This window comes from Clinocottus analis, unplaced genomic scaffold (genome assembly GCF_023055335.1).
Source record: "Clinocottus analis isolate CAN_PGR_092001 unplaced genomic scaffold, fCliAna1.0.p SCAF_32, whole genome shotgun sequence".
Lineage (NCBI taxonomy): Eukaryota > Metazoa > Chordata > Actinopteri > Perciformes > Cottidae > Clinocottus > Clinocottus analis.
This window is the reverse complement of record NW_027176065.1, coordinates 1,528,660-1,552,088: the sequence shown is the minus strand read 5'-3', so window position 1 is coordinate 1,552,088 and position 23,429 is coordinate 1,528,660. Positions and strand designations below refer to the sequence as shown.

The 23,429-nt window shown below is 46.6% G+C and overlaps 1 protein-coding gene across 2 annotated transcripts in view; it reads left to right on the top strand.

Moving 5' to 3' along the window:
• The window catches only part of igsf21a (immunoglobin superfamily, member 21a), a 172,640-nt gene that overhangs the window by 145,993 nt on the left and 3,218 nt on the right, over nt 1-23,429 (top strand). Inside the window, exons 6-9 of one of the 2 annotated variants that reach the window (XM_068595861.1) lie at nt 6,658-7,138; nt 14,381-14,466; nt 16,646-16,838; nt 19,713-19,751. In XM_068595861.1, coding sequence (XP_068451962.1) covers nt 6,658-7,138; nt 14,381-14,466; nt 16,646-16,838; nt 19,713-19,751 — 799 coding nt within the window. Of the gene's footprint in view, nt 1-6,657; nt 7,139-14,380; nt 14,482-16,645; nt 16,839-19,712; nt 19,752-23,429 lie in introns of both variants that reach the window. The other variant, XM_068595860.1, reaches the window with a different exon arrangement.

The window sequence follows — 23,429 nt, the reverse complement described above, 5'->3', positions numbered from 1 at the left end:
ATTTACATTTTTAATTATACCATATTTCTCTTCCAGTTGCTTGTGTCTGAGCTGATTTATTTTCCTTAAATTTTAATGACTTTATTTATTATTATAGCCCTGTATGGGTGTTTTTCGCTGTGCCGAGGATCATCGGTTTGTTTTCACTCTGCTGTATTGTAAATGAGGTCTATCTAAATACACAGGAGTTTAAAATGCTTTTAACAACCCTCAAAATTACACAAATATACCTTGTGGTTGAGGAGTTAATCCATTTTTAGTATGGATATGACCACCTTTTCTTTTTCTTAAAAAAGGGTTTGGTTTTCAAAAGGTTATTAAGTTCCACCAACACTGCTGCTGCTGCACACACTGATATTAAATGCAGTTTGAGAAGGCTCCCGCTTTACCTTCTTCAGGCTCAATTTGTACTTTATATTGGTTCTTCAAAGTGAGACACCCAACATGCCAAATCCCCCTCGCGCCGATTTCAGACGGCTGAATATAACTGCATGTGGTAAAAGTGTCTGCTATTATGTTTCAAGATCTGACGCCACCGAAGCGAGCTGGTGACATATCGATAATAGCTTCCCAGTGCCACTCATTAGAACATCCTCGGCGCACAAGCGAGCGCTGATTGAAAAGAAGAAGATAATGACAGCTAATAACAAGAAGGAAAGCTGATTATGTCATGGCCAGGATCCTTCTCTCTCCTCTTTCTCTCACTCGTTCTCATGCTTCTGCGCTCTCGTTGAATCATTCTGTCAGCGCGCAAATAACCGCCTCGTCCTTTTTTTGACAACGCCGTGATTAATCGCCGCAACATGCAAGGTGTGTATGGACCGATGCGTGATTGTTCAGTTTTTCAATGGGATTGGGATTTGGAGATGTTGATGAGTTGGGGGCGGCTTGGCAGTGAGCAGAGTGCAGGTGCTTTCATCACTGCCTATTCACGGGAAAAATAGAAGAAGAAAAAACGCAAAACCCTTCTCATGCCATCGCAGCTTAATTTCCTCACTGCTGTGGCATTGTGTGTGTGAGCTGCTGCTTAGAATTACATCTCGCTTTCTCTCTGTGCAAATTCAATCCAGAATGAAGTAAGTGGTTTGTGTCTGGTTTCATTGTCTTCACATATTGGACTACCAAGTATTTTGGGATTTATAACAGAGGCATGATTGATAATCACTTTATTCTGTGCGGTGAGGCTGTCTTTAAGAGAACAATACAACAGCCACGCCAAAAATGTTTAAAAATCCACTTTCACATGCGAGCAGGCACTTCTTCCCAAGTCCCACAGCAGTAACATGCATTAACTAACAGGAACGTGTTTATTTAAGGCGATGTCGGCATTTTGCACATTCTACAAGACGTTTCAGGATTTACTAAGAGGACATTTAGGGAAGTTTGAAGATTCAAATGTATTCCGAACCATCTTTAAAGAGTTTAAAAGTGTCGTGTTCAATGACATCTTTACTTTATCGTACAACATAAAACCGTCTTGTCAACGCACAATAGATGCCGGATAACCACATGAAAGGTAACTCTCTGAAAGCCCAACAAATGTTACTTTGTGAAATGCTACCATTTATTTTAAGGCGTGCATCACAGTGAGAGACATCCTCGGTCTTATTTTGTCAGTTTTATAATAACTTGTGGAAATTAATCAGTGTTTGCTCTCCCATTTGAATGGCCCTGAAAAGAAGCGACGCGTTCTTTGTTATCTCTGCCTGTCAAACGAGGAAATGTGGGAAATGAGATTTTAGCAACACAGACTTAAGTTTACGCCGATGACAGATGTCTCATTAATTGTGCTCGGACTTGAAGATGAATTGTGGATTGACTCCCGCTAATATTTGCAAAGATGCAAGGTCCTGGTGGCTCAATCTGTTCGAGCAAATTGCATGTCGTCCGGCCGAGGGCGAGCGACCTTTTGTCACACGTCTCTCTCTCTTCTGTCTCTGGAAGCTGTTCATTACATTTAGAAACACTTGAAATTCATTTGAACCGCGAGATGTTAAACCCTGGCCTCGCCGAGCTGCATTCAGGACGCGCTCGGCATTCATCGGATGCCTTCTCACACGTTGGTATTTTTGTAGTCAGATATATATATAATGGTGCAGTAAAAGTGCTCACACTCTGAGCTTTTCACTCCGTCTTTTCAACCGGATGAAACGCAGTTTCAATATCTAACTGTCACAAAACGCCAGCTAGCTTGAAGATGTTCAGTTGTAGGTTGAGAGATGATGTCGGTTACGCCTTCTAGAGTAGTTTTCATACACGCTTGGCGTCCACGAGAAGTTCCAGTTGGTTGCAATCCGCGATATCACCACGAGATGTCGCCAAAACCTCCACAGCAGACCTTTAAAACCAACACATTCTGCTTCTTGGCTTTAAATCTAACACAACTCACTTCATGACAGTAGTTGCGGTTGACAAACAGGGCAGAAATCTGCAACGTATGAAGAGAAAAACATGTTTACCACTGAAAAAATGACGAGAAGACGCTTGACAGGATATCCACTGAGCAATTAGTCACTCAACTTCCTTCTCCATCTATTTTCACGTCTGCGTCTGTTTCCATTTGCGATCGTCTTCCTCGTGTGAGGTGAGATGACAACGCAGCAGAAGACTCTGACACAGAAACATCACTTCTTCTCTCCCTGCAGCTACATCTCTGTTATCCGTTCGTTCACGTCGCTGATGAAACATTAATTGATTCCCTTTCTTATACCTCAAGCAGACAGGTGACAAAGAGGTGTATTTATTCACGGAGGCATGAATAGGTGAACTGCTGCTTGATACTTTAGCTCGAGGTAACGCCTCCTGTTGTTGAGGAGATGCAGCGCGTTCCTTTTATCCCTATGAATTAACTTCTCTGTCAATGTTTATAGAAACAAATCATTTATCTGGGTTTACAGATTTAATTCCTTATTACAGCGATCCACAGCCAGCCAGGTGTTGTTGTGTACCCACAGCGCTTTGTCCAACAACAGCCGCGGCGCAGGTGCACGGAGCGCTTTAATCCACGTTGCGCTCCATCCACCTGCTGTGATAATTAATGAGCTGTTTTAATACGCAGTGAAAAGGCTTCTTCTCTTTGCGAGGTGTGGAGTCGCTGTCGGAGTCAGCAGCAGACGCGTTGGGGTCATTGTGGAGCCGAGGCTGATGCGTCCACTTCCTGTCGCGCTATTGGATCTCAAGCCCTGGCTCTCAGGAGCACCTTTGGTAAACGCAGGTGAAGGGTGGAGGGGTATTGAACGCTCCCACAGAGGAGGAATAATCTGTAGAACTTCATGCGTTAATTAGCTTTAGATGCTATGCTAGGCTACAATCGACACGCGCATTGATTCACACATTCAGGAGACTGCTCTTCTCGCTTTGGCAAATCCTGATCCAAAAAAGGAATTTTCTTTAGCCACATGTCTCTGTAACCTGGGTAACCGCGGGGTTTCCTGGGCGCTTTCACAGGGGCGAGCCTCCAGCCGACGCCCTCCACCCGCACGGGGTTGCAGATGCACTTTTGCAGGGGCGATACGGTTTGGTGAGCTGGTGAATCTGTGTTGCTTCTCTATTCCAGCTGTAGGAGTCAGCTGGGCCAGTTGAACTCGACGTATTAAGTCCACTCAACACTTTAGTCGAACAGACCTAAAGAAACCAGTTGAACCAACTGAAACCTTTAAAACATGTTTCACAGCGTGCCGAAGGTTCACAAGTATGTGGCGAGGATGCGGAAAACAAACGCCGTCTGTGGAGAACATTAATATGTCAAGTCGTTGGCTTCTTGATGGAAAAGACGTAAAGTGTGAACTCAAATTAATTTTTCTCACCGATGGGCATATTCCTCAAGAAGTGGAAGCAAATACAAGCTGCACCCAATGAGCCCTCAGCTACTTAGAAACGTTTATGAGGAGAGTAATAACTGTGTGTGTGTGTGTGCGTGTGTGTGTGTGTGTGTGTGTGTGTGTGTGTGTGTGTGTGTGTGTGTGTGTGTGGTAAAGCAACACTTATCCTTTCGAGGAGCTTTTTATTTTTTTGTCCTCATAACAACATTTTGTGTGTTCTGATTAAAAACTGAGGTTGTCCTCGTCGGTGGAGTCATTAGTCATCTTTAACAATAAATTGCATTGATGTGAGATTTCTGATTTTCTACAACAAGGTCTATTTATTATCAGACTTCAGATGAAAAAAGGAAAACAGACACTTCAAGCACTCAAATGTTGGTTTTCCCTTGAATTAAATCACTAATTAAAATTAATGGACATCTATTGAAAAGATGAAGAACCGCTGTGCGGTCACAGTCCAAAGCTACTGACTGACTGTTAGTTGAGAAGAAGAGCTACCTTGCTCTATACCCTAGCTACCTTGCTCTATACCCTAGCTACCTTGCTCTATACCCTAGCTACCTTGCTCTATACCCTAGCTACCTTGCTCTATACCCTAGCTACCTTGCTCTATATCCTAGCTACCTTGCTCTATACCCTAGCTACCTTGCTCTATACCCTAGCTACCTTGCTCTATACCCTAGCTACCTTGCTCTATACCCTAGCTACCTTGCTCTATACCCTAGCTACCTTGCTCTATACCCTAGCTACCTTGCTCTATACCCTAGCTACCTTGCTCTATACCCTAGCTACCTTGCTCTATATCCTAGCTACCTTGCTCTATACCCTAGCTACCTTGTTCTATACCCTAGCTACCTTGCTCTATACCCTAGCTACCTTGCTCTATACCCTAGCTACCTTGCTCTATAGCCGAGCTCTAGAGCTAGGGTGTAGAGCAAGCTTGCTCTATACCCTAGCTACCTTGCTCTATACCCTAGCTACCTTGCTCTCTACCCTAGCTGCCTTGCTTTATACCCTAGCTACCTTGCTTGAACTCTATTCCTCTTGCATTGGAGGTGCCGTGCAGGTCGACGGGGCCGTTGAGCAAACGCTCGGCTCATCGGCCTCAGCAGGTTGTACTTACATCCCTTTGGCTTTGTTTAGTTTTTTTATCCATCGTACTGACAACAAGCTGCAGAAGGCTTTAGAGGAAGGTCACTCCTCCCATTGTGGACGCGTACCAGGCTGCGCTGACGGCTATAAACACTGGGATGCAAGCAGCAGCAGCACACAGCTCCTAGTGTAATGATGTGGCATCTGTCTTATATACAGCCTCAGCAGCAAGCAGGAGGGCACAGAGTCGCTCATCATGCATCTGTACTCTCAACAATACTGGCTGAAATAAAGGTTGTACTGAATATAACTTCAAAGGCTTTTAAGGCATCGACCTGGCCTTGTTCATTCCTAATAAACTCTTAATTTGTTCATCGATTGTGAATTTATTGCAGTGCAATTTAAAGTCCTGTGTCCTTGTGTTCAGTATCATGTTCAGTGGAACTGGACAAAAGGAGAAATGTATTGATTGATTGATTTGCCGCTCCAAGATGTTTTCATAGAAAAGGCCACAGAGTGTTTCGCAGTTCAAGGATTACATAATCTCTGATTTCTTTGAATGTGAGTCTCTAGTTTGGAGTCATTCCTCAGGAGCTCGGTCTTATCCTCACTTGTTTATCTCATCTTTGCCGTTTGCTCACTGGAGGCCTCGGCCCTGGAGGTGGCGCCATATCAAAGCGAGCTTCAACCATCTCTTCACACAAAAAGAAAACCTCAAACAATGCAGCGGAATGCTGAGTGCACAATAATAACTCTTTGATCTTCGGCAAATTGAATTCAAAAAGAGACTAAAGGTCCTTCAAAAGAGCCGCAGATTAAATCTTCTCCTCTTCAACGACGGCAGAAATCTGTTTGCAAAACAGCAACGCGTCGCGCGGCGACTACACAACCTTATTTCAATGCAAATGTCTGGAGGTTATGTGCTGGAACGAGAGTATGCGTTTCCTGTCGGGGGGATTAGCCGCCCAGAGATGTAAATGACATGCTGAGGGAAACGCAGCACAAACACGAGCTGCTGCAGGCCTGAGGCCAGCGGACGAGCCGACTCCAAAAGCAACTCCTTAAGGCTGCACTAACCAGCTCTTTATAATCAGAACAGGGAGGGAAGAAAAGTGAAAGATGTCCATCGTGGAGGCAACACACAGAATATCATCCCGCTGTGCAGATTACAGAGCCTGTTGTGTGTGTTTCATGCTCGTTGTGCATCTGCGTGGTCGGAGGCCTCGTGTGTTTTCTTCATCTGGAAGTTTCTTAAACTGTGACATGAACGTCCACCTGAACTCAAGCAAGAACGGGTTGTGATTTCGCCAACGTGACTTCACGTTTGACCCTTTTTCTTGTCTATAATTCAGGAACAATTTGAGCAAATTGTATTCAAATTGGGCACGAGCGCCCGCCTGCACTGCAGGATAAACCCATTACCTCTTCAGGGGCAAACGTCAAGTTCACTGAGGCGCCACGTCCGTCCCGTCCTCATGAAATATGAGGAAACGCCTCGAACAAACTTTAACTCGGTATGAATTGAATTGATTAGCTCTCGGTGGTCAAAAGGTCACGGCTCCCTCACAAAACGTTTCGGTGTAAATTCCTCAAGAGCTCAGTTGCTGATTATGACAGTTTTTAACTTCAGGTGTCCAGACGTCTGGTGAATGTTTGTCTCTGTCTGCTGGACGTGTAAACTGTTTGCTCACCTGCTCTCCGTCTACACTCCTCTCTCTAACTCCATCCTCCTTGCTCGGTTCAGGTGTACTTCAAGCGCGACGGCGAGCTGATCGAGGTGATCTCCTACACTCAGTCGTCCGACGAGCAGGGCGGCGGCGGCTCGGCCGGCGTGCGAGGAGCCCGGCCGCTCATCAGCCGGGACCTGGACGACACCAAGCTGCAGCGCTCGCTCTCCCTGCTGGACCCGGAGGGCCGGGCGCCCCGGCTCTACACCGACAGCCCCCAGCGCGTCCACACGCAGGGCCAGCAGGCCCACGAGCCCAGCCCCGCCACCGAGGTCATCCCGGAGACGGTGGTGAGCCGCGAGTTCCCCCGCTGGGTGCACAGCACGGACCCGCTCTACTACTTCAGCCACACCAACATCCCCCAGAGCGACGGCTCGGTGGTGGTGCAGGCCCGGCTCACCTGGACCCTGAACCCGCAGCTGGACAACGACGCCCTGTTCAGCTGCGAGGTCAAGCACCCGGCGCTGTCCATGCCCATGCAGACGGAGGTCACCCTCGGTGGGTAGGACGCAGAGCGCCGAAGCGCTTTGTTTTCTGTTGCATGCTCATTGCTATGCTAATTCCCCCGCATCCGTCCTCTCTTCCTCCACCTTTTCCCTCTTTTCTTCTCTGTTTTAATCTCCTACTGTCTCCTCTCGGTCTTCCCCTCTACGCGTCTCCTTGTTCCTCAGAACACTGATTTTCATTCGACGGCGCTTAATTGTGTTACAGCTGAGCAGATTGCGAGTTTAGCTGCGAATGCAAAACTCCAAGTGACTGACGGGGCAATTCATGGAGCTGTCTGTTGCCTGATTGAGTTAACGCAGAGCCATTATTGAAAAAGTCAGCCCGAATTAGAGAAGTCAATGAGAAGCTCGACACGCTGACCGAAGTGGTGCCGTCGGGAAGACGACCTCTGAGACGCCGTCCTCCTCTGACGAGCGCCTTGCCCTTAAGCTTTATTTTTTGAGCCTCTTAGTTTCATCACTTTAATTCAGAAACACTACAGCAGAGGGATTATTTCTTTTTAGTTCATCTGCAAAACTATCAAAGCGGAAGACGCAGCGATGCAGCCGCAAGACTCTAGAAACAGGAGTTATACTTTAAGGGGAAAGTGAACATTATGTTTTGATAGCTTGTGATCCAAGAGCAACACACACACACACACACACACTCGTTCTTTTTTGTAATCTACAAAACAAAGATGGCTTCCAGCACATCCAATTAACACTTCAAAGGCAGCAGGTTGGCATGGTCCTCCTGGAGACGAGCCACGCCGTCCTGACATGATGGTAAACAGAGACATTATCTTCACGAGACGCTCGCCGGTTAAAGGAAGAGAGGCTGAGCAGGAAACCGCGGCTGCACATATTTGCTCGCCGCGCGTCGCTGTCGCTGTTTTATCTCTCATCGCCACCTTCCATCTCATTAAAAGCTCCTGCTCTGCCGGCCGAGCGGCCGCGGTCGCTCTGAGCCCACGTAGAGGAACCAGAGGAACCGTCCTCGCCGCCGCCGAGTGGAAAGGCCTGAATGGGTTTTTAGAAATGTCAAGTAGGGTTTGAAACCTGCAGTAAACACAGTAAACAAAGCGCGCCGCATCTCGGTCCATCGTGAGGAAGGAAGACTCCACAGGAACGGCCCGAACGCAACCCGAGCATTTGATGGATGGAAGTCAACGTCACGCAGGAAAGACTCGACTTGATAAAGAAAAGAAAAGGGTTAAAGAAAAACATATCCAAAGTATGAGATGCATCATCATATGAGATAATTATTAGATTAAAAATACGAAAATTGAGACAAAGTTGAAAATATGAGAAAGAAAGTTGAAAATATGTATGGAAGCCCATATCTGCCACACCAAAAAAAAAACATTAGGACGCAAAAAAAAAAAATTGGACCAAAAAATAAATAAAAATTAGCACCAAAAATAAAAAATTAGGACAAAAAATTAAAAATTTGGACCAAAAAAAAAAAAAAAAAAAAATAGGACAAAAAAAGTGCTGGAAATGAACTTTCATGGATTGATGTTTTGGAAATGAAAAAAAAAAAAGACTGAAAAGATTTATTTTTTTTGCCCATATTCTTAATATAATACCTGAATATTCCCGTCTGCGTGCAGCTGTGCAGGGTCAAGGTTATTAATGTAACTTCAGATTCCTTCTCCTCCGTCTCTAGAGGCCGGAGATATCTGCTCTTCTGTCGTTGACGTCAGGACTTCCATCAGTTGTAAAAGTAGTTGTCCTTGTAAAGTCTGCAGTTCGGCCTCCAACAGGCAGGAGGCGCCTCACAAACTGTGATAAGAACCATTATTGAGCATCATGCAGACGCGCTGCACCCACAGGATGCTCATAACAAGCTGAATGAGGTCAGGAGGTCTGAACCGGACGAAGCGACCTGAAGCGAGTCTGAAACGTTGTCGCGTTCTGAATGAAAGTGGAATATGAATCTGCAGCCATCTGACTCTGCGTGCCGGCGGTTCATCCTGATGCAGCAGGTTGAACTCTGCTCGTCTTGTCACATCCTCACATTTTGCTGCTTGAGGGGAAAAAAAGTTTCAGATTTTTGGGTTAACTTTAAGTTCTTCCCCTGTTTTTGTGTGTTTGCCAAGAAGTTCTTCTGCCAGAAAGCGTTTACATATCTGGGTAAATAGGGTGAATCTACAGGGTCTCAATTAGCGAGGAAGGGACACTCCTTCCTGTTGTACCTTTTCCATCGTTCAGGCCGACAGGAGCGAACGCTGCAGGACAGGAATCTAGTGCAGAAGAGCTCAGAGGACTCAGCTGGCAGGACGCTGCGTGTTTCTTATCGTCAACAAACCCCAAGAAAACATCACAACTATACATACATGCAGTGTATATTAAAGCCTGTATGCATATCTATTTATAGTTTTAAGAAAGACGGATATTTTTCAGAAAAAGTTTGTTTGTTTGGGAGTATTTTTGGCTGCATTATAGTAATAATAATACACATTTATTAGTCATAATAATACACATTTGTAGCATTAGTGAGATTTAATGATAGCAGGATGTTTAAAGTGCTAAAGGAGCATTTTAGCATTTTAGCATGTTAGCATTGCAACATGCAACACTGACCCGTCGATGTGTTTTTACTGGTTTTACACACTCGCTGCCTTCGTGATCAACACTTTGTTGGTTTCAGTCTTTCATAAAGTCTTCAACAAAAAGATTGCCTGTCTCCTCCTTTAAAGCTCTCCATCACCGCCGAGCTCAGGAGAGAACCCATTGTCGACCCCGAAAAAAAAGAAAAGAGAGAAAAACCTCTCAAATCGTTTTCACTTTTCTCCCGATGGGAATATCTCGTGGCAGAAAATTGTCTTTCAAAATGTAATAACTGTCGCCGGCGTTTCCCCGAGTAGATTGAAATACAGCACATGGCAGACAGGAAGGAGCGACGGCATGAGCTGTCTGCTGCAGACGAAGCATCCAGCGCTCGCATGTTGACGAGAAAACAGACGACACACCCGGAGGGGAAGGAGCCCGAAACTCTTGCTAAATGTCAAAGACGCTAATATTTCTGACAAGCCGCTGTCTCCGCTGTGTTTGAAGGCATTAATTTATCATTACCTTTGTTCTCCGTCTGCAGAGATTGGAGGGAAGACAACAACAAATGTACCTTTGTTGAGTCTAATTAGAGCACGCTTGAAATCCAGAGCATCCGCCGACCTGCTTCTGGGCTCCGATCCACCGCGGAGGGGAACGCTGTATTAAAAATAAAATTAAGAAAAGTAATAAGGTTGTAATTCAGGTCGGAGGTTACGCACAATGGAGTTTAGACTTGGCTCATGTCTGAGACAAAATGGCACACGGCCGCCTTCAATTGATTCCCATCCCGCGCGCGCGCGCGTATGTGTGTGTGTGTGTGTGTGTGTGTGTGTGTGTGTGTGTGTGTGTGTGCGTGTGTGCGTGTGTGCGTGTGTGTGTGTGTGTGTGTGTGTGTGTGACCTCACTGTACACAGCGCTCAGGTGGCGCGTGTGTTTGGTCAGGAAATGAAAACGAGGTATTTGCAGTTGCCCGTGAGTAATAAATCTTTCAGAGATTTAATATTGCCGCACGAGACGCAGCGACAGTCTGAACATCGACCGGCGTGGGTTTGAGCCTCATGAATATTCACGAGCGGCTCCGTGCTCGCCATACAGAGCGGACCTGGAGCCGGCGCCGGGGCCTCCGGGGTTAAAAAGAGAAAAAGAAAGATGCTTCTTCTCTATGAAATCAGGAGGCGAGATTGTATTCATGAACACAGTGCATCTTAATAATTAAAAGTACTCCTCGTCTTTTGGGTTTAGATGAGCTGAGGTGTTTATTATTCAACATCAGACAAGTCGTGGAATTCATTTCTCTCATTTCACGCGCTGCGCGGCGGCGAGGAAGAGCATCCGGGCTTCCTCGCATCTCCCCGTCACTGCGTTGCCAGACCGAGATAATCAAAGAGCAGATGCTCATTTTCAGGAAGGTGTGTGTGTGTGTGTGTGTGTGTGTGTGTGTGTGTGTGTGTGTGTGTGTGTGTGTGTGTGTGTGTGTGTGTGTTTGCCAGCATGTGAATATGTATTATCTCTTCCTGGTGCGTTGTTGGTGTCCACGCTCACCTGCAGCTCCGCTCCACGTTCATCTAGCCCGTCTTATCTCGCCGCTTCGGGTCGCCTCCTCTCAGACATTACAAAGCGACCCGGCCGTCAGTCGGGTCTTCTCCTCCTGCGTCAGTCTGCTGTGCAGCCGGCCGGACCTGCCGATGTCTCGGTGCAGCAGGTCCGTTTATTCCCGGCTTCCCACAGCCCACCTCGTGGTCACAGCAATCACCTTCAAACACAACCTGCGATAATAAATGATGTAAACAAATATACATTTATTAAGCTAGCACAACGTAGCTCGATACAGAGCCACCTCCCACAGAGACCACGTGCTGCAGACTGGACAGAACGCACGGGGTCCACCACTCCAGTACGCAGGGGCCCAGAAGGGGCGGGGCTCTAATGTCTCAGCACGCTTTAGTCTCCGTGGCCGACTGACAGCACATTGTACTAAAGCACAGGGATGCAAGTGGAATCATTATGAAGGAAGGTTTGTGTCTTTTTTACCCAAACAAATTTCTTGTCAAAATTTGCTCTCAAAATGAAAATTTGCTCTCAAAAAAAAAAAAATGCCCCCCCCGCCCCCCCCAAAAAAGAAACCTGTGATCTTAAAAAAATGTGCAAAAAAAAGATTGCTGTCCAAAAAAAATTTCCTCTCAAAACTAAAATTTCCTCTGAAAATGCTCTAAAAAAAGTGCTAAAAAAATTGCTCTCCAAAAGAATTTGCTCTCAAAAAAATAATTTCCTCCTCAAAAAAAAAAATTGCTAAAAAAAAAAAAAAAAATTGCTCAAAAAAAAAAAAAAAAAAATTGCTCCAAAAAAAAATGTTTTATCTAAAAACAAAAACTTGTGCTTTCAAAAAAAACTGCAGTCAAAAAAAAAAACTGCTCTCAGAAAAAAGTGGACGTAGTGGGCGGGGCCTGCGCTGCTGGATGAGTTTCTATTGGTGGGCTCTCGGCTCACTCACACACTGACAGGAGGTCACGTGAGGTCTCTGAGGTGAGATGACGTCATGTTGCTCTGTTGTCTACTTTATGTTAAATGCAGCAGCGCTTCTCTTTGTTTCCATGTTGTTGGTGTCCTGGAGTCTCCTTTGTTAAACAACATGGAGGCTGCTGTTGACACCGTTAGCCCACCGCGGCTAACGGTGTCATGTACCGTTAGCTAAGGTTAGCTACACATGTATGAGACGATTTAGCTTTGGAGAAGCTACGAGTATGTGTACCAGAGACATGTAGGACCGAGCGCGTACTGTACGTTAGGCAAGTTGTTTTTTGAGAGCAAATATTTTTTTAGAGCAAATTTGAGTTTTGAGAGCATTTTTATTTTTTTGAGAGCGTTCTTTTTTTTGAGGTTTTTTTTTTTTTTTTTAGAGCAATTTGTTTTAGAGCAATTTTTAGTTTTGAGAGCATTTTTATTTTTTTGAGAGCGAATTTTTTTTTTTGAGAGCGTTCTTTTTTTGGAGTTTTTATTTATTTTATTTTTTTTTAGAGCAATTTTTTTTAGAGCAATTTTTAGTTTTGAGAGCATTTTTATTTTTTGAGAGCGGATTTTTTTTTGAGAGAGACCAATTTTTTTAATTGAGAGCAAAGATTTGGAGATAATTTACTTACAAACTAGAAATTTGCTCGGGTAAAAAAGACACAAATCTTCCTTCATAAATCATCAACACCGGCTCGGTGTTAAAGCAACCTGATGCTCGCAGCACAGTTGTTCCCCCGCTGGGTTTGTTTTACTCCTCATCCTCTGACGCCAGCGATAACGGCTCCATCTTGTGAACAGAAGAAGCCGGAGAGCCGGTGACGTCGGAGGCCAACTGTCCCCGTTGGAGCCAATCCCAGAAATCCTCCGTCCTCTCCTCTCGGGGCCGTCTGCCTCGCGAGCGCTCTGCGACGCCGGTGTTTAAAAATACCCTCCGGTTGGTGCGCGGGCAGCGGGGAGGACGCCGGCGAGCCAAAACCAGCCTGTGAAATGCCGTCCGTCCTCACATGAGACGGAGCACTTAGCCATGTCAAACGGCTCACACGATGCCGGCGGCTCGGTCGCCAGTTTACATAAACGCCGTGAATGTTTTTCCTTTCTTCGTCTTCAGAAAGAAGATGCTGATTCCATCGATTTCTCATCAAACCTTTTGAACAAGCGTTCTGGACAAAAGGACACACCAGATGTCGAGTCCTCGTCTCTACTTCCATTCATGCAACTCAAAGGGGATGTTGGTTAGAAAGTGCTCGGCCAATGCGACGCGCTCGATCCTCTCTGCAGACGTGACAGTGCAGCTCCTCATCCATTAGTCTGAAGCAGGCTGCGAGTCGATGGCGGCCTGAAGGCGGCGCTTCATTAGCCGCCGCGGACGCTTTGTCGCCAGATTAATAGCTGAATCCTGAGGTCGTTTGTCTGTTTATTTATGTGTCCTTTAGTTTTCCCTCCTCAAAGGAAACAAGCAGCGAGTGTGATTTATATCCAGAGTTCAGATCAGATTCATTAAAGAAGTCCCGGGGTGGACTCATCGACATCGCGGCCTCAGCTCGAGTCTCATTGCGCAGCCGCTCGTCTCTTTAGTCTAACATATAGAGCGGCGCGCGGAGCCGCTAGCTTTAGCGCGATGGTTAATCATCCCAAATGGTGCAGAACCTGCTTACGAACGGGGCAGTTTAGCTTTTCATTATAACGCCACGCAAAAAATCACTCATTTTATCTCGACGCTGCATACGCGGGACAATCACCGGCCTCTCAACGAAGCCAGTATTTGCATATGCCCCCCCCCCCCCCCTCCTGCTCGCCCCCATTGTTTTAGACGGTCCAGAATGAAAGCCATCTGGGGCGACTGTCCACAGCGAGACGAGGGAATTAGCTCCCCGAGTGTCTCTTATCTCGCTGCCTCCACACTCCTCCACCCGCTGCACTGCCATTCTCCTCTGGTAATGAGTATCTACCCAATTTAGTCCCTTTTTCTCTCCAAGGGGGGAATAAATCCAGCGCAGTCCTTCGGATGAAACACCCGCCGGTCCCTGGCCTCCCGCCCCGTGACCTTAATTGACAGGAAATTGTATTTGTCTCCGTCCCTCTGTGACCAAACAGGTGTCCGGCAGGGTTTGATCCCCACAGTACGATGACCTTCTTCTTCTTCTTCTTCCTCTTCTTCTTCTTCTTCTTCCTCTTCTTCGTCTCTTTCCAGCTGCTCCGAAGGGCCCTAAACTCTTCATGTCCCCTACCAGAGCGAAGGTGGGGGACACGGTGCGCATCACCGTGCAGGGATTCCAGGTAGGATCGCCTGGGGTAAGTGCATGATGGGGCTGCAGACGTGGATGTTGTGACTCGTGCATGTGTGTTAGCCCGTTTAGCTTCACTGTGGAGTGACCGCTCTGTGCATGGACATGTCTCCCTTCTGTCTTTTCACACATGCATTCAAAATATCAATATCCGTTCAAATTTGGACTCCCATTGTGACATTTTGATCCGAGTGTATGGACCGTAGAATCCGAGATATTGCATTTGTTTAAAGCGTCTTTGTGTTTGTGTTGCTTAAAGCTGAAGATAAGGTCGCTCCAGCAGATGAATCTGTGTGGATGACTGATGTCTGGTGTCCGTGTCTCAGGCTCTTCAGTGTAATTGTCGCTGCTCTCAGACTTCTTGCTCCGTGATCCTAAAGAAAGAGCTCAAGGTTCCAGCAAAGCGATGGTTTTGTGGTTCGCCTCGCTCCCGCTCTCTTTGACAGGACACATTGACGCCTCGCTGGGATCTGATCCTGACGCGCCGCCGAGCCAAAGGGCAACGAAACAAAGATCTGAACATAAAGTCCTCATTTTAAAAGAGCTCTGTGTTGTTTCTTTGGCTCGGCGCGTCGCACCGCTGGATGAACGTTTCTGTAACGTGTTCGTGCTCGATGAGCTTTGGATTCAAGTGGTTTCCTTTGACCAGAGTTATGATCGGTCATCATACATCACAGCAAAGCCACCAGAAAGCAAAGTCCCTGCTTCCTCCTCTGGACCCATCAGCTTCAGGGCTTCACAGGGAGATACGACTGTAAATAGGATGCCAGTTTCTCCCCTCTGGTTTATTGTTTCATGAATGTATTATGCACGATCATCCCATAAGCTTCACTTCCTTCCTGCTTCACGTGACATGAAGCGGGACGTCGAAGGTTTCTCATCTTTATTTGCACTCAGCGATGAGACGGGAAAGTTTCACTTCAACTCTTTCAGTTTGTTTTCCTTCATGTGATCTTTTTCCTCCGTCTGCTAACTGGAGGTTTAACCGCAGCTCTGTGAGCTTTTCTTGTGAAAGGTCAGACAGCTGCTGGTTATTAGGTCGCGACCAGCCGCCGAGGGCACTCTCACAGCGAGCGATGAGCGCCTCGTCTGGACGCAGGAGTTTGCTTTTGTGAGCGATGATGTCATGTTTCAGCTTCGGTGTCGGATCCCAGAACAAACACAAAGCGCTGCTGGCTTCGGGATATGATTTCAAAATGAGGCGCTTTATGAGTCAAAGAGAAGTTGACATGCGATGGAAAGCTGCTGGAAGGAAAACTTCTTCTGAGCAGATTGTTTTAGTTTCACTTGTTTCTTCATGAAGCTGAAGTTCAAAATAAAGTTTTCAACAGCACAGGATTCCATTCACATCTCTACGGAGCAAAATAATCATTTATTACAAGTGAGCATTGTTTCGTCTTCAAAACATCGACAGAGCTTTTAGTCCAAGTTTCAGGTTTCTCAGTTTGTTAATTCTTTATTATTTTGCTCCTCGTTTCTGTTATCGTTAACAAATCAGCTCCAAAAATCCAAAAATGAAACTTTAGTCTTTCTTTATTCACCACAGACAGTTCCAATATGATTAAATATTGTGTTTTTCTATTCATAAAATCACCAAAAACATTGTTCCACACTTGGTCAGTGTTGGATAATGAGCCTGTGTTGGTGTTGTAAAGTGTTTGTGTGTGTCAGTGTGTGTGTTTGTGTACATTAGAGATGTATTGTGGTGCAAAAGGGAAGATGAACTCACTTCCTGATGTTCATGTCAACCCACTGATATGAATGAAAAGCTGCTTTATGGAGAGTTATATATTTAAAGGGGGTTTGTTCTCTGGAGGCTAAAAAGAAACCAGTTGTAAAGAGAAGTGTTGATTATTAATGCATGTTGTTAACTTGCCATCGCATTAGAGGGAAATTGGCGTTTGTATTATTAATGTTTCCTTTGCTCTTAATCTCTCGGCTGACACTCACAGACTTTCTCTGCTTCCCTTCCCTCTCGCTTCCTCTCCTTCTCTCCTCTCCCTCTCTCCCCTCTTTCCTCTCCATTTCTCCTCCCTTTCTCCTTTCCTCTCTCCTGGGTTTTCTCTCTCCTCCCTTTCCTCTCCATCTCTTCATCTCTCCTCCCTTTCCCCTCCTTCTCTCCCTCCTTCTCCCTCCCCCCCCCCCCCCCCATGTCTTCCGGGCCTGGGCAGAACGAGGTCTTCCCTGAGCCTCTCTTCACGTGGACTCGGGTCGGCGGCCGGCTGCTGGACGGCAGCACCGAGCGCGACGGCAAGGAGCTGATTCTGGAGCGAGTGCCGGCCGAGCTGAACGGCTCCATGTACCGCTGCACGGCCCAGAATCCTTTGGGCTCCACGGACACGCACACGCGCCTCATCGTCTTCGGTGCGTACGCGCTCGGCCCGGTTCTGGAGCCGCCGCCGAAATCACATTTAAGTTAGATTAATAATTCAGGAGGCGATGAATATGAAGGATTTCTTCTTCTTTCTTTGTGTGACGGCGCAGCGCCAGTCCACCAGAATTATCTGGAACACTTTTACACAGTTGAATGTCAGAGAAAATTACACGATTCTCCAGAATTCCTTTTAATGTATCTCTGGGAAACGCTTCAGAGATCCATGCGACCGCTTTTAGGTATGAATCATTAATGCGGCTAAGTGTGTGATTAATAAGAGATTGTATTGCTAATTGGCTCGACAACACGTCTTCTGCGGCTGCACTTACTGAGGATCTCTATTCTCTGGCGAGGCGTTGGCTGGTCGTCGATCGCCAGGCGGCCTCAGATGTGACGCAATCAGAGGCTCTTTGTTGAGGACGCGTCAGAGAAACACTTTGTTCAATGACCGAAAGATGTGAAATGTTCATTGGAAGCTGGGAGTAGTTTCTTTACGGTGGAGTCACACGCTTGTATAGGTGTCGTGTTCCTGTGTGATGTGGCTTTCAGGAAGCTCCCTTACTGAAGGTTTATAGGTTATCTTCAAGCTAAAAGGGTTTTCTACACACACACATGGTGGTGCTGCGTTTGAATAAGTCCATAAAGTCCCATAAGAACACATGACGTCCGTCTGAAAGAGCACAGCAGTGTTAAATATTCAGGTTTTATTTGTAGAAATACAGCATCAGGTTTTTTTGATTTATTCTTCTAATGGAACTTAATATTGAAGAGAAGAACCGGGAGCAGCATCCCTCACAGTCCACACGACTGATGAAGGCTTTCACTGCAAAATAAGTTATAAAAACTGACATCACTTCCTCCTTCATGTCAGTATTTCCCTCCGCTCTCCACGCTGCGCACCAGATGCAGAATGTTGGGGTTGCGTCTCTTTCCAGAAGGACATTACCAGATGTTATGCAGCAGGGCGCGTGTTTGAATCCCAGAAGACATGACTATACATAAATAACATTATACATAGATAACATTATACATAGATAACATTATACATAGATAACATCATACATAGATAACATGACTATACATAGATAACATAACTGTACATAGATAACATGAATATCTATAGATATCATAAATACATATAGATAACATAACATACATAGATAACTGTACATAGATAACATGACTGTACATATAGATAACATGACTACATAAATACCTCCATGTTCCACGCAGCAGAGCTGGAAAGTGCTTCTGACACTTGTTCCATATGGAAGTCTCTTCATAGAAACATGTTTTATTCCAATAAGAAGGGAAGTGGCGTGCATGTACTCTCATGCTCTTCAGCCCTGAAGAGACGATTAGCGTAAATCAGGTTGTTTTTTTCTCACTTTGAGTGACACAAAGAATATTGTATTCATCTTCTGCTATTATTATTTTTTGTCTTTCACCTGAAACACTCGTGTGAACAGCTTTTAAAGGATGTCACAAATGTACAAATGACTGGGCGGGCCCAACAAGAGCCCACTTTGAGGAGGGAAAGTGCCACTTCAGGGAGGCGTTACCTCGGGAGGCGTTTTGCTAGAAGAGCACTAATGTCTGTTTAACACCCTGGTGCACCCTCGGGTGTCACCGGCGCCGTGCCTGCCACGGCCCATCTGTCTGCCGGCTCCTTGTAGATTGCTTCCACTCACGCTTAGGGGAAGTAAATGGTGATTAAGTGACCTTGGCACCGTCCCCTGTGGCCTTGAGATGAGACACTTCTCTCTCTGCCGAGGGGGGAGACGTGTGTGGGGGCTACGCTCGCTTAGCAGAGCGTTCAATATAAATCATCAGGAATAATAGAGTGTAATGACGGCGCCGACGCGCAGCACTCACGTCCTGATGTACGTCTTTAGCCACCCTCGGTGATAATACCCTGTGAGATTACTGTGAAGTGAGTCAGCACTCAGGAGCCGGGCAGTGACACACACACACATGCAGAAACACACACACACACACACACACACAGGTCTATGCAAACTCACAAGGGGGCGAACAAACACGAGCACACACTGGTTTCCTCTCGTGGGAGCCGCTGGTTTTAAGACCAGAAGAGTTTCACGCTGTGCTTTTGTGCGTTAGCGTAAAAAAATGTAGCTCACAGAGTGGAGTTCAGGCGCGTTGCTAATACTCCGCCAAACCCCGTCGGCTTCTTGCTTTTTGCAATTACTTCATCCCTGCGAGAGCTGGAACACACGGTCGCAGCGCCTGGCGCCGTTCATTAAAGACTCCTCTCTCCTGCCGGGCCGTCCGGACACATCTGCCGTCGTCTGTCTGCTCTGAGTGTCCTGGTGGTTGTGGAGCGGCGCTCTGGGCTCCCGGGTCCATTAACGGGCTTCTCGCTGAGGACGATCCGGCTAACACGAGCTTCAGAAGCTTCAAGAGCTCGTTAGAAAGACACCAGCTCCGTCAGAGACGACCTTTCTTTCTCTTACTCTTATTAAAACCTGTTCAGCCCCTCATCGGCAGGTCTTCATCGCTCCACATCCAGTCCCTTGAATACCAGAGCAACTCATGTGACGCAGCAAACAAAAGACGGCTCATCGCGGCCTTACAAGAGCATGCGAGTCCTTTCTACGTCTTTATAACACGATTCAACCCCAAATATTAACATAAACCATAAGTAGGACTTGAGAGGACTCGAATGTAACTCGAGAAAACGTCCCAAGTTATGAAATAACCACGTTCATATTGCTAGCTTGATGCTACATGCGATTAGCGTTCGACCTGCAGAACGCCTTCCTCCACTGACTCAGTGTCTCGATGAGGACGACGTCTTTGTGCTCACATGACAAGTTTATCGTTCTTCTCTTTCTCTCCAACAGAAAATCCAAGCATGATGAAAAACACACAGAATCCAAACAGTGAGTATCCCACGACTCCAGCCGTGTGTGTGTGTGTGTGTGTGTGTGTGTGTGTGTGTGTTTCCCGCTGCATCGCGTGTCGTGTTTGTGATCCAGAACAACAACGTGCCGCTGCAGTCGCTTGGCTCAGAGGAAGTGTGATGAGGGATGTGGGTCCTCCATCACAGGAAAACTCTCTGACGTGGTTTCCACGCTCAGAGGTGGATGTTGGTTCTCGTTCGGTCCTGAGCGCCTCTTCCCCCGATAAACTGCCAGAGAGCGATTCAGTCGGGATGAATCCTCGGCGCCGCTCGAGCCTCCCGATGACTAACCGGGCTGTCGCTTTGGGTTGAGCGTGAGATTATTGGTGTTTCAAATGTGCAGCGGTGGCTCATTTGCGGCTTCTGAGATTATCATATGTAAAGATGAGGGATGTCAGGAGAAGCCTCGGGGCTGCGACAACAACCTCTCCATCGCGCCGCTTTTCCCTGCCACTCCCTCTCTCTTTCCCTCTCTCTTTCCACTTCTGTCTCTCCTCCACGCTGACGTCCACTCACTTGTTGTCTCTCGTTCCTTTTCATCCACTTCTCTTTCCTTTCCTTCCACCAGCCTCATCATTTCCCTTTCCCTTTCCCCCTCATGTCTCTTTGCCTTCACTCATATTTACGATTCTTCCTCTTCCTCTTCGGCCTCTTATGATCTCTGGTTTTCATGCGGGCTCACACACACCGGTATGGACAGAGCAGGTTATGCTGCCGTATAAAGAACAGAGTCCAGTAACGAGCGGCGACTCGACAGGAAAAGCTTTCAGAGTTTAGATGCTGAGAGAAACGCTGAAAGAACCATAAGAGGAAACTCTTTTATGAGTTGACTGTCCACCAAGCGCCATAAACAGCTATTACATAGCATTTCTATTGCAGTTCTGTATGTATTAATTATTAAAGAAAGCCTCCTAAACTGTAGTTTTATCCAGTGCATCAGCGGTGTGTTGTGTGTCCTGCAGCATGAAGCAGTTAAACACCAGTAGTGTAACAGTTGCTGAGCTGTTGTTGAACTGAAAAAAGAATTGAATGGTATAATTTCGCAGAGCAATAATCCCTCGTGCATGTGTGTGACGCCCGTGTTTGTGCCGACGTACGGTGTGAGCAGCTTCCCGAGCAGATGGCGTGCGAGCTGTCTTTAAGCCGCACCGCCGCAGTCAGAGGAGATATGAACCGTCTTGTCGTCTGACATTGGCTTCACTCTCTTTATCGCTTTTTTTTTCCTGCTTTCCTCCTCCAAAAAGCATCTTATCGCGTGTCTCTCGTCCTCCCCCACGCTGGAGTTATCTGTCCCTCTTCCTTCTGCTTCTTGTTTTGCTCCTCTGTCGCTTCCCCGGCACCTCGCCTGCTCGTCGTATCGTTTGGATGCAAATCTAGAAAAATGCAAATGCTATGCTAAGCGCGGCGAGCAGGTGTGTCACAGCAAGGACAGAATCAGGTCAATATGGACGCGCAGACATGCCGTGCATGCAAGTCAAATTGGTGTACAACATGGCCCCGAGAGGTCACAATAACACACCCACACACACACACACACACACACACACACACACACACACGCCTGATCGCATGATGGGCTGAACACGGTGCGAGGAAACTCCGACGTGTTCATTCGTCTTTGTCAAAATAATTCCCGTCTCCCAGACGACGTGTCACCTCATGGCAAGGAAGTGGATTCAGGACCAGAGTCAGATTGAGGACCAGAGTCAGATTGAGGACCAGAATGTGACGTGTTTCCCGTCGCGCGGTCACGTCCTCGTCCGCCGAGGCTGTCGAGCGCCGGGAAGAGAAATGGATCGCGACAAACAAAGTCTGAAACGTGCAGACTTTGCAGACATTGATTTAGAAATGCGCGTGCAAAAGGGATCCACAGCCGTCATTTTGAATAGTTTAGATTCCCCTCGTGGACCCGGAGGTCGGATCAGAGCTTTCCCACGTGCAGGAAGGAAGCTTTGTTCGGGTCCAGCGACGGAGGTGGAGACAACCTTTTGTTAAAAAGAGCAAGTTGCCTCTGAATTCAGGCCCAGTTCACATTCTGGTTGGCAGAAAAACTCTGAGGTCTGAGCCAAGAGCTGGAGGCAGCAGATGGCCGGCGAGTCGCATCTATGATGGTGGACTGGAAGAGGACCTCAGCCGGGTGTCTTATGGTTTAGTGAGCGCATTACAGAATGAGATGGACTCATTGAGGAGGTCCAGTTGTTGTTTTCTTGTCATCTGAGACCTGTGTGGAATATATGTGAAGGACACGTCAGATCAGAACAGAGTTCTGCTTCCTGGCCGTGTTCACACGACCCTGCAGCTCTCCCTGAGTGAGGCGTACCCAGCGTCCATTGATGGACTGTGAGGGGGCGGCGGGTCCAACAGAGACTTTCACTCAGCAGACCGGCCTCTGCGTCCCGTGAGAAACTAAACTTTAAGGGATTTATTTACTGGTTGTATTACTTTTAGCTGACGCTTTTATCCAAAGCGACTTACATCTTTGCTCTCTGCACCGTCGACACAGCAACCAGCGATTCAGGGTTGAGCGTCCGGGGCTCGAACCACCGATGCTCTGATTGACAGACAGGGATGCTAACGGCTGAGCCACAGAGCCCATGTCACATGACATCATACTTCATGTTTTTTCTAATGTAACCTCATGTTACATCGTTTACTACGAACACGACTTCTTCTGCGTGAAAAGACGCTGAAGCTTCTGTCAAAGCTGCAAACAAGACCAACAAGGATGAGACCCTGTTGTTTCATGAGCGCATTGATCACTTTAATCAGCGACTATCGGGGAACTCACAGGACTGAGTTACCAGGTCCAGATCAGACTTCACTGAGTCAGACTTCACCGAGTCAGACTTCACTGAGTCAGACTTCACTGAGTCAGACTCACATTGTGTCGTCTTGGCTCCGTCTGAACAGACTGGTGGTGTATCAGCAGCGTCACACCCACAGCCACAACTTTCCTCCCACAGCAGCTCCACTTCCTCATTCCTCTCTCTGTTGTCCTGCAGGGAGCTGCAGAAAACAACAGCGGCATGAAGCTGCTGTCGCTTCTCCTCTGTAATCTAGCATCTCTGCTGTAGGGCCTTAAAAGAACTCCAAAGCTTTAGAAGAATCTGTCAATTTTTATCTGAGGATTCTTCACATATTGGGAGATAAAAAGGCGTCTTTGTGTTTGTCTAAACTGCACCAAAGGCCACGTGGGGATATCTTGAAGTCGTGTTAAACCTTTGCACGTCAACATTCTCCCTGATCCGTATTTTTGTCACACTGATTGTCCAGAACTTTACTTTGTTGGTTTATTCTGCACATCTATTGCGTGTCTTTTCCTCCTGGAAGATGCTTCTTACTGTATGTATTTGATTTTTGGAGCCATTTTTCCTTCTTTACATTTTGTAAAGTCCTTTGTGATATTGGACGTTGACGGGATTAATTATTATTGAGTACTTCAAAGAGAAACTAATTCCAATAAGCAAAGAAAGGTTGCATTGGTACCTTCATCCTCTGACTTGACGGCATGTATTTTATTTAGATTTGATTGCAGCTTAGTTTTTTAACCTTGATATGTCCCAAAAGTTGTATTTCATTGTAAAAAAAGAAGTGTGGAAGAAGTGGACGTATTGATCGTGATGTCATTGGTTTGTGGTTTGGTAGTTTGACGTTTTGG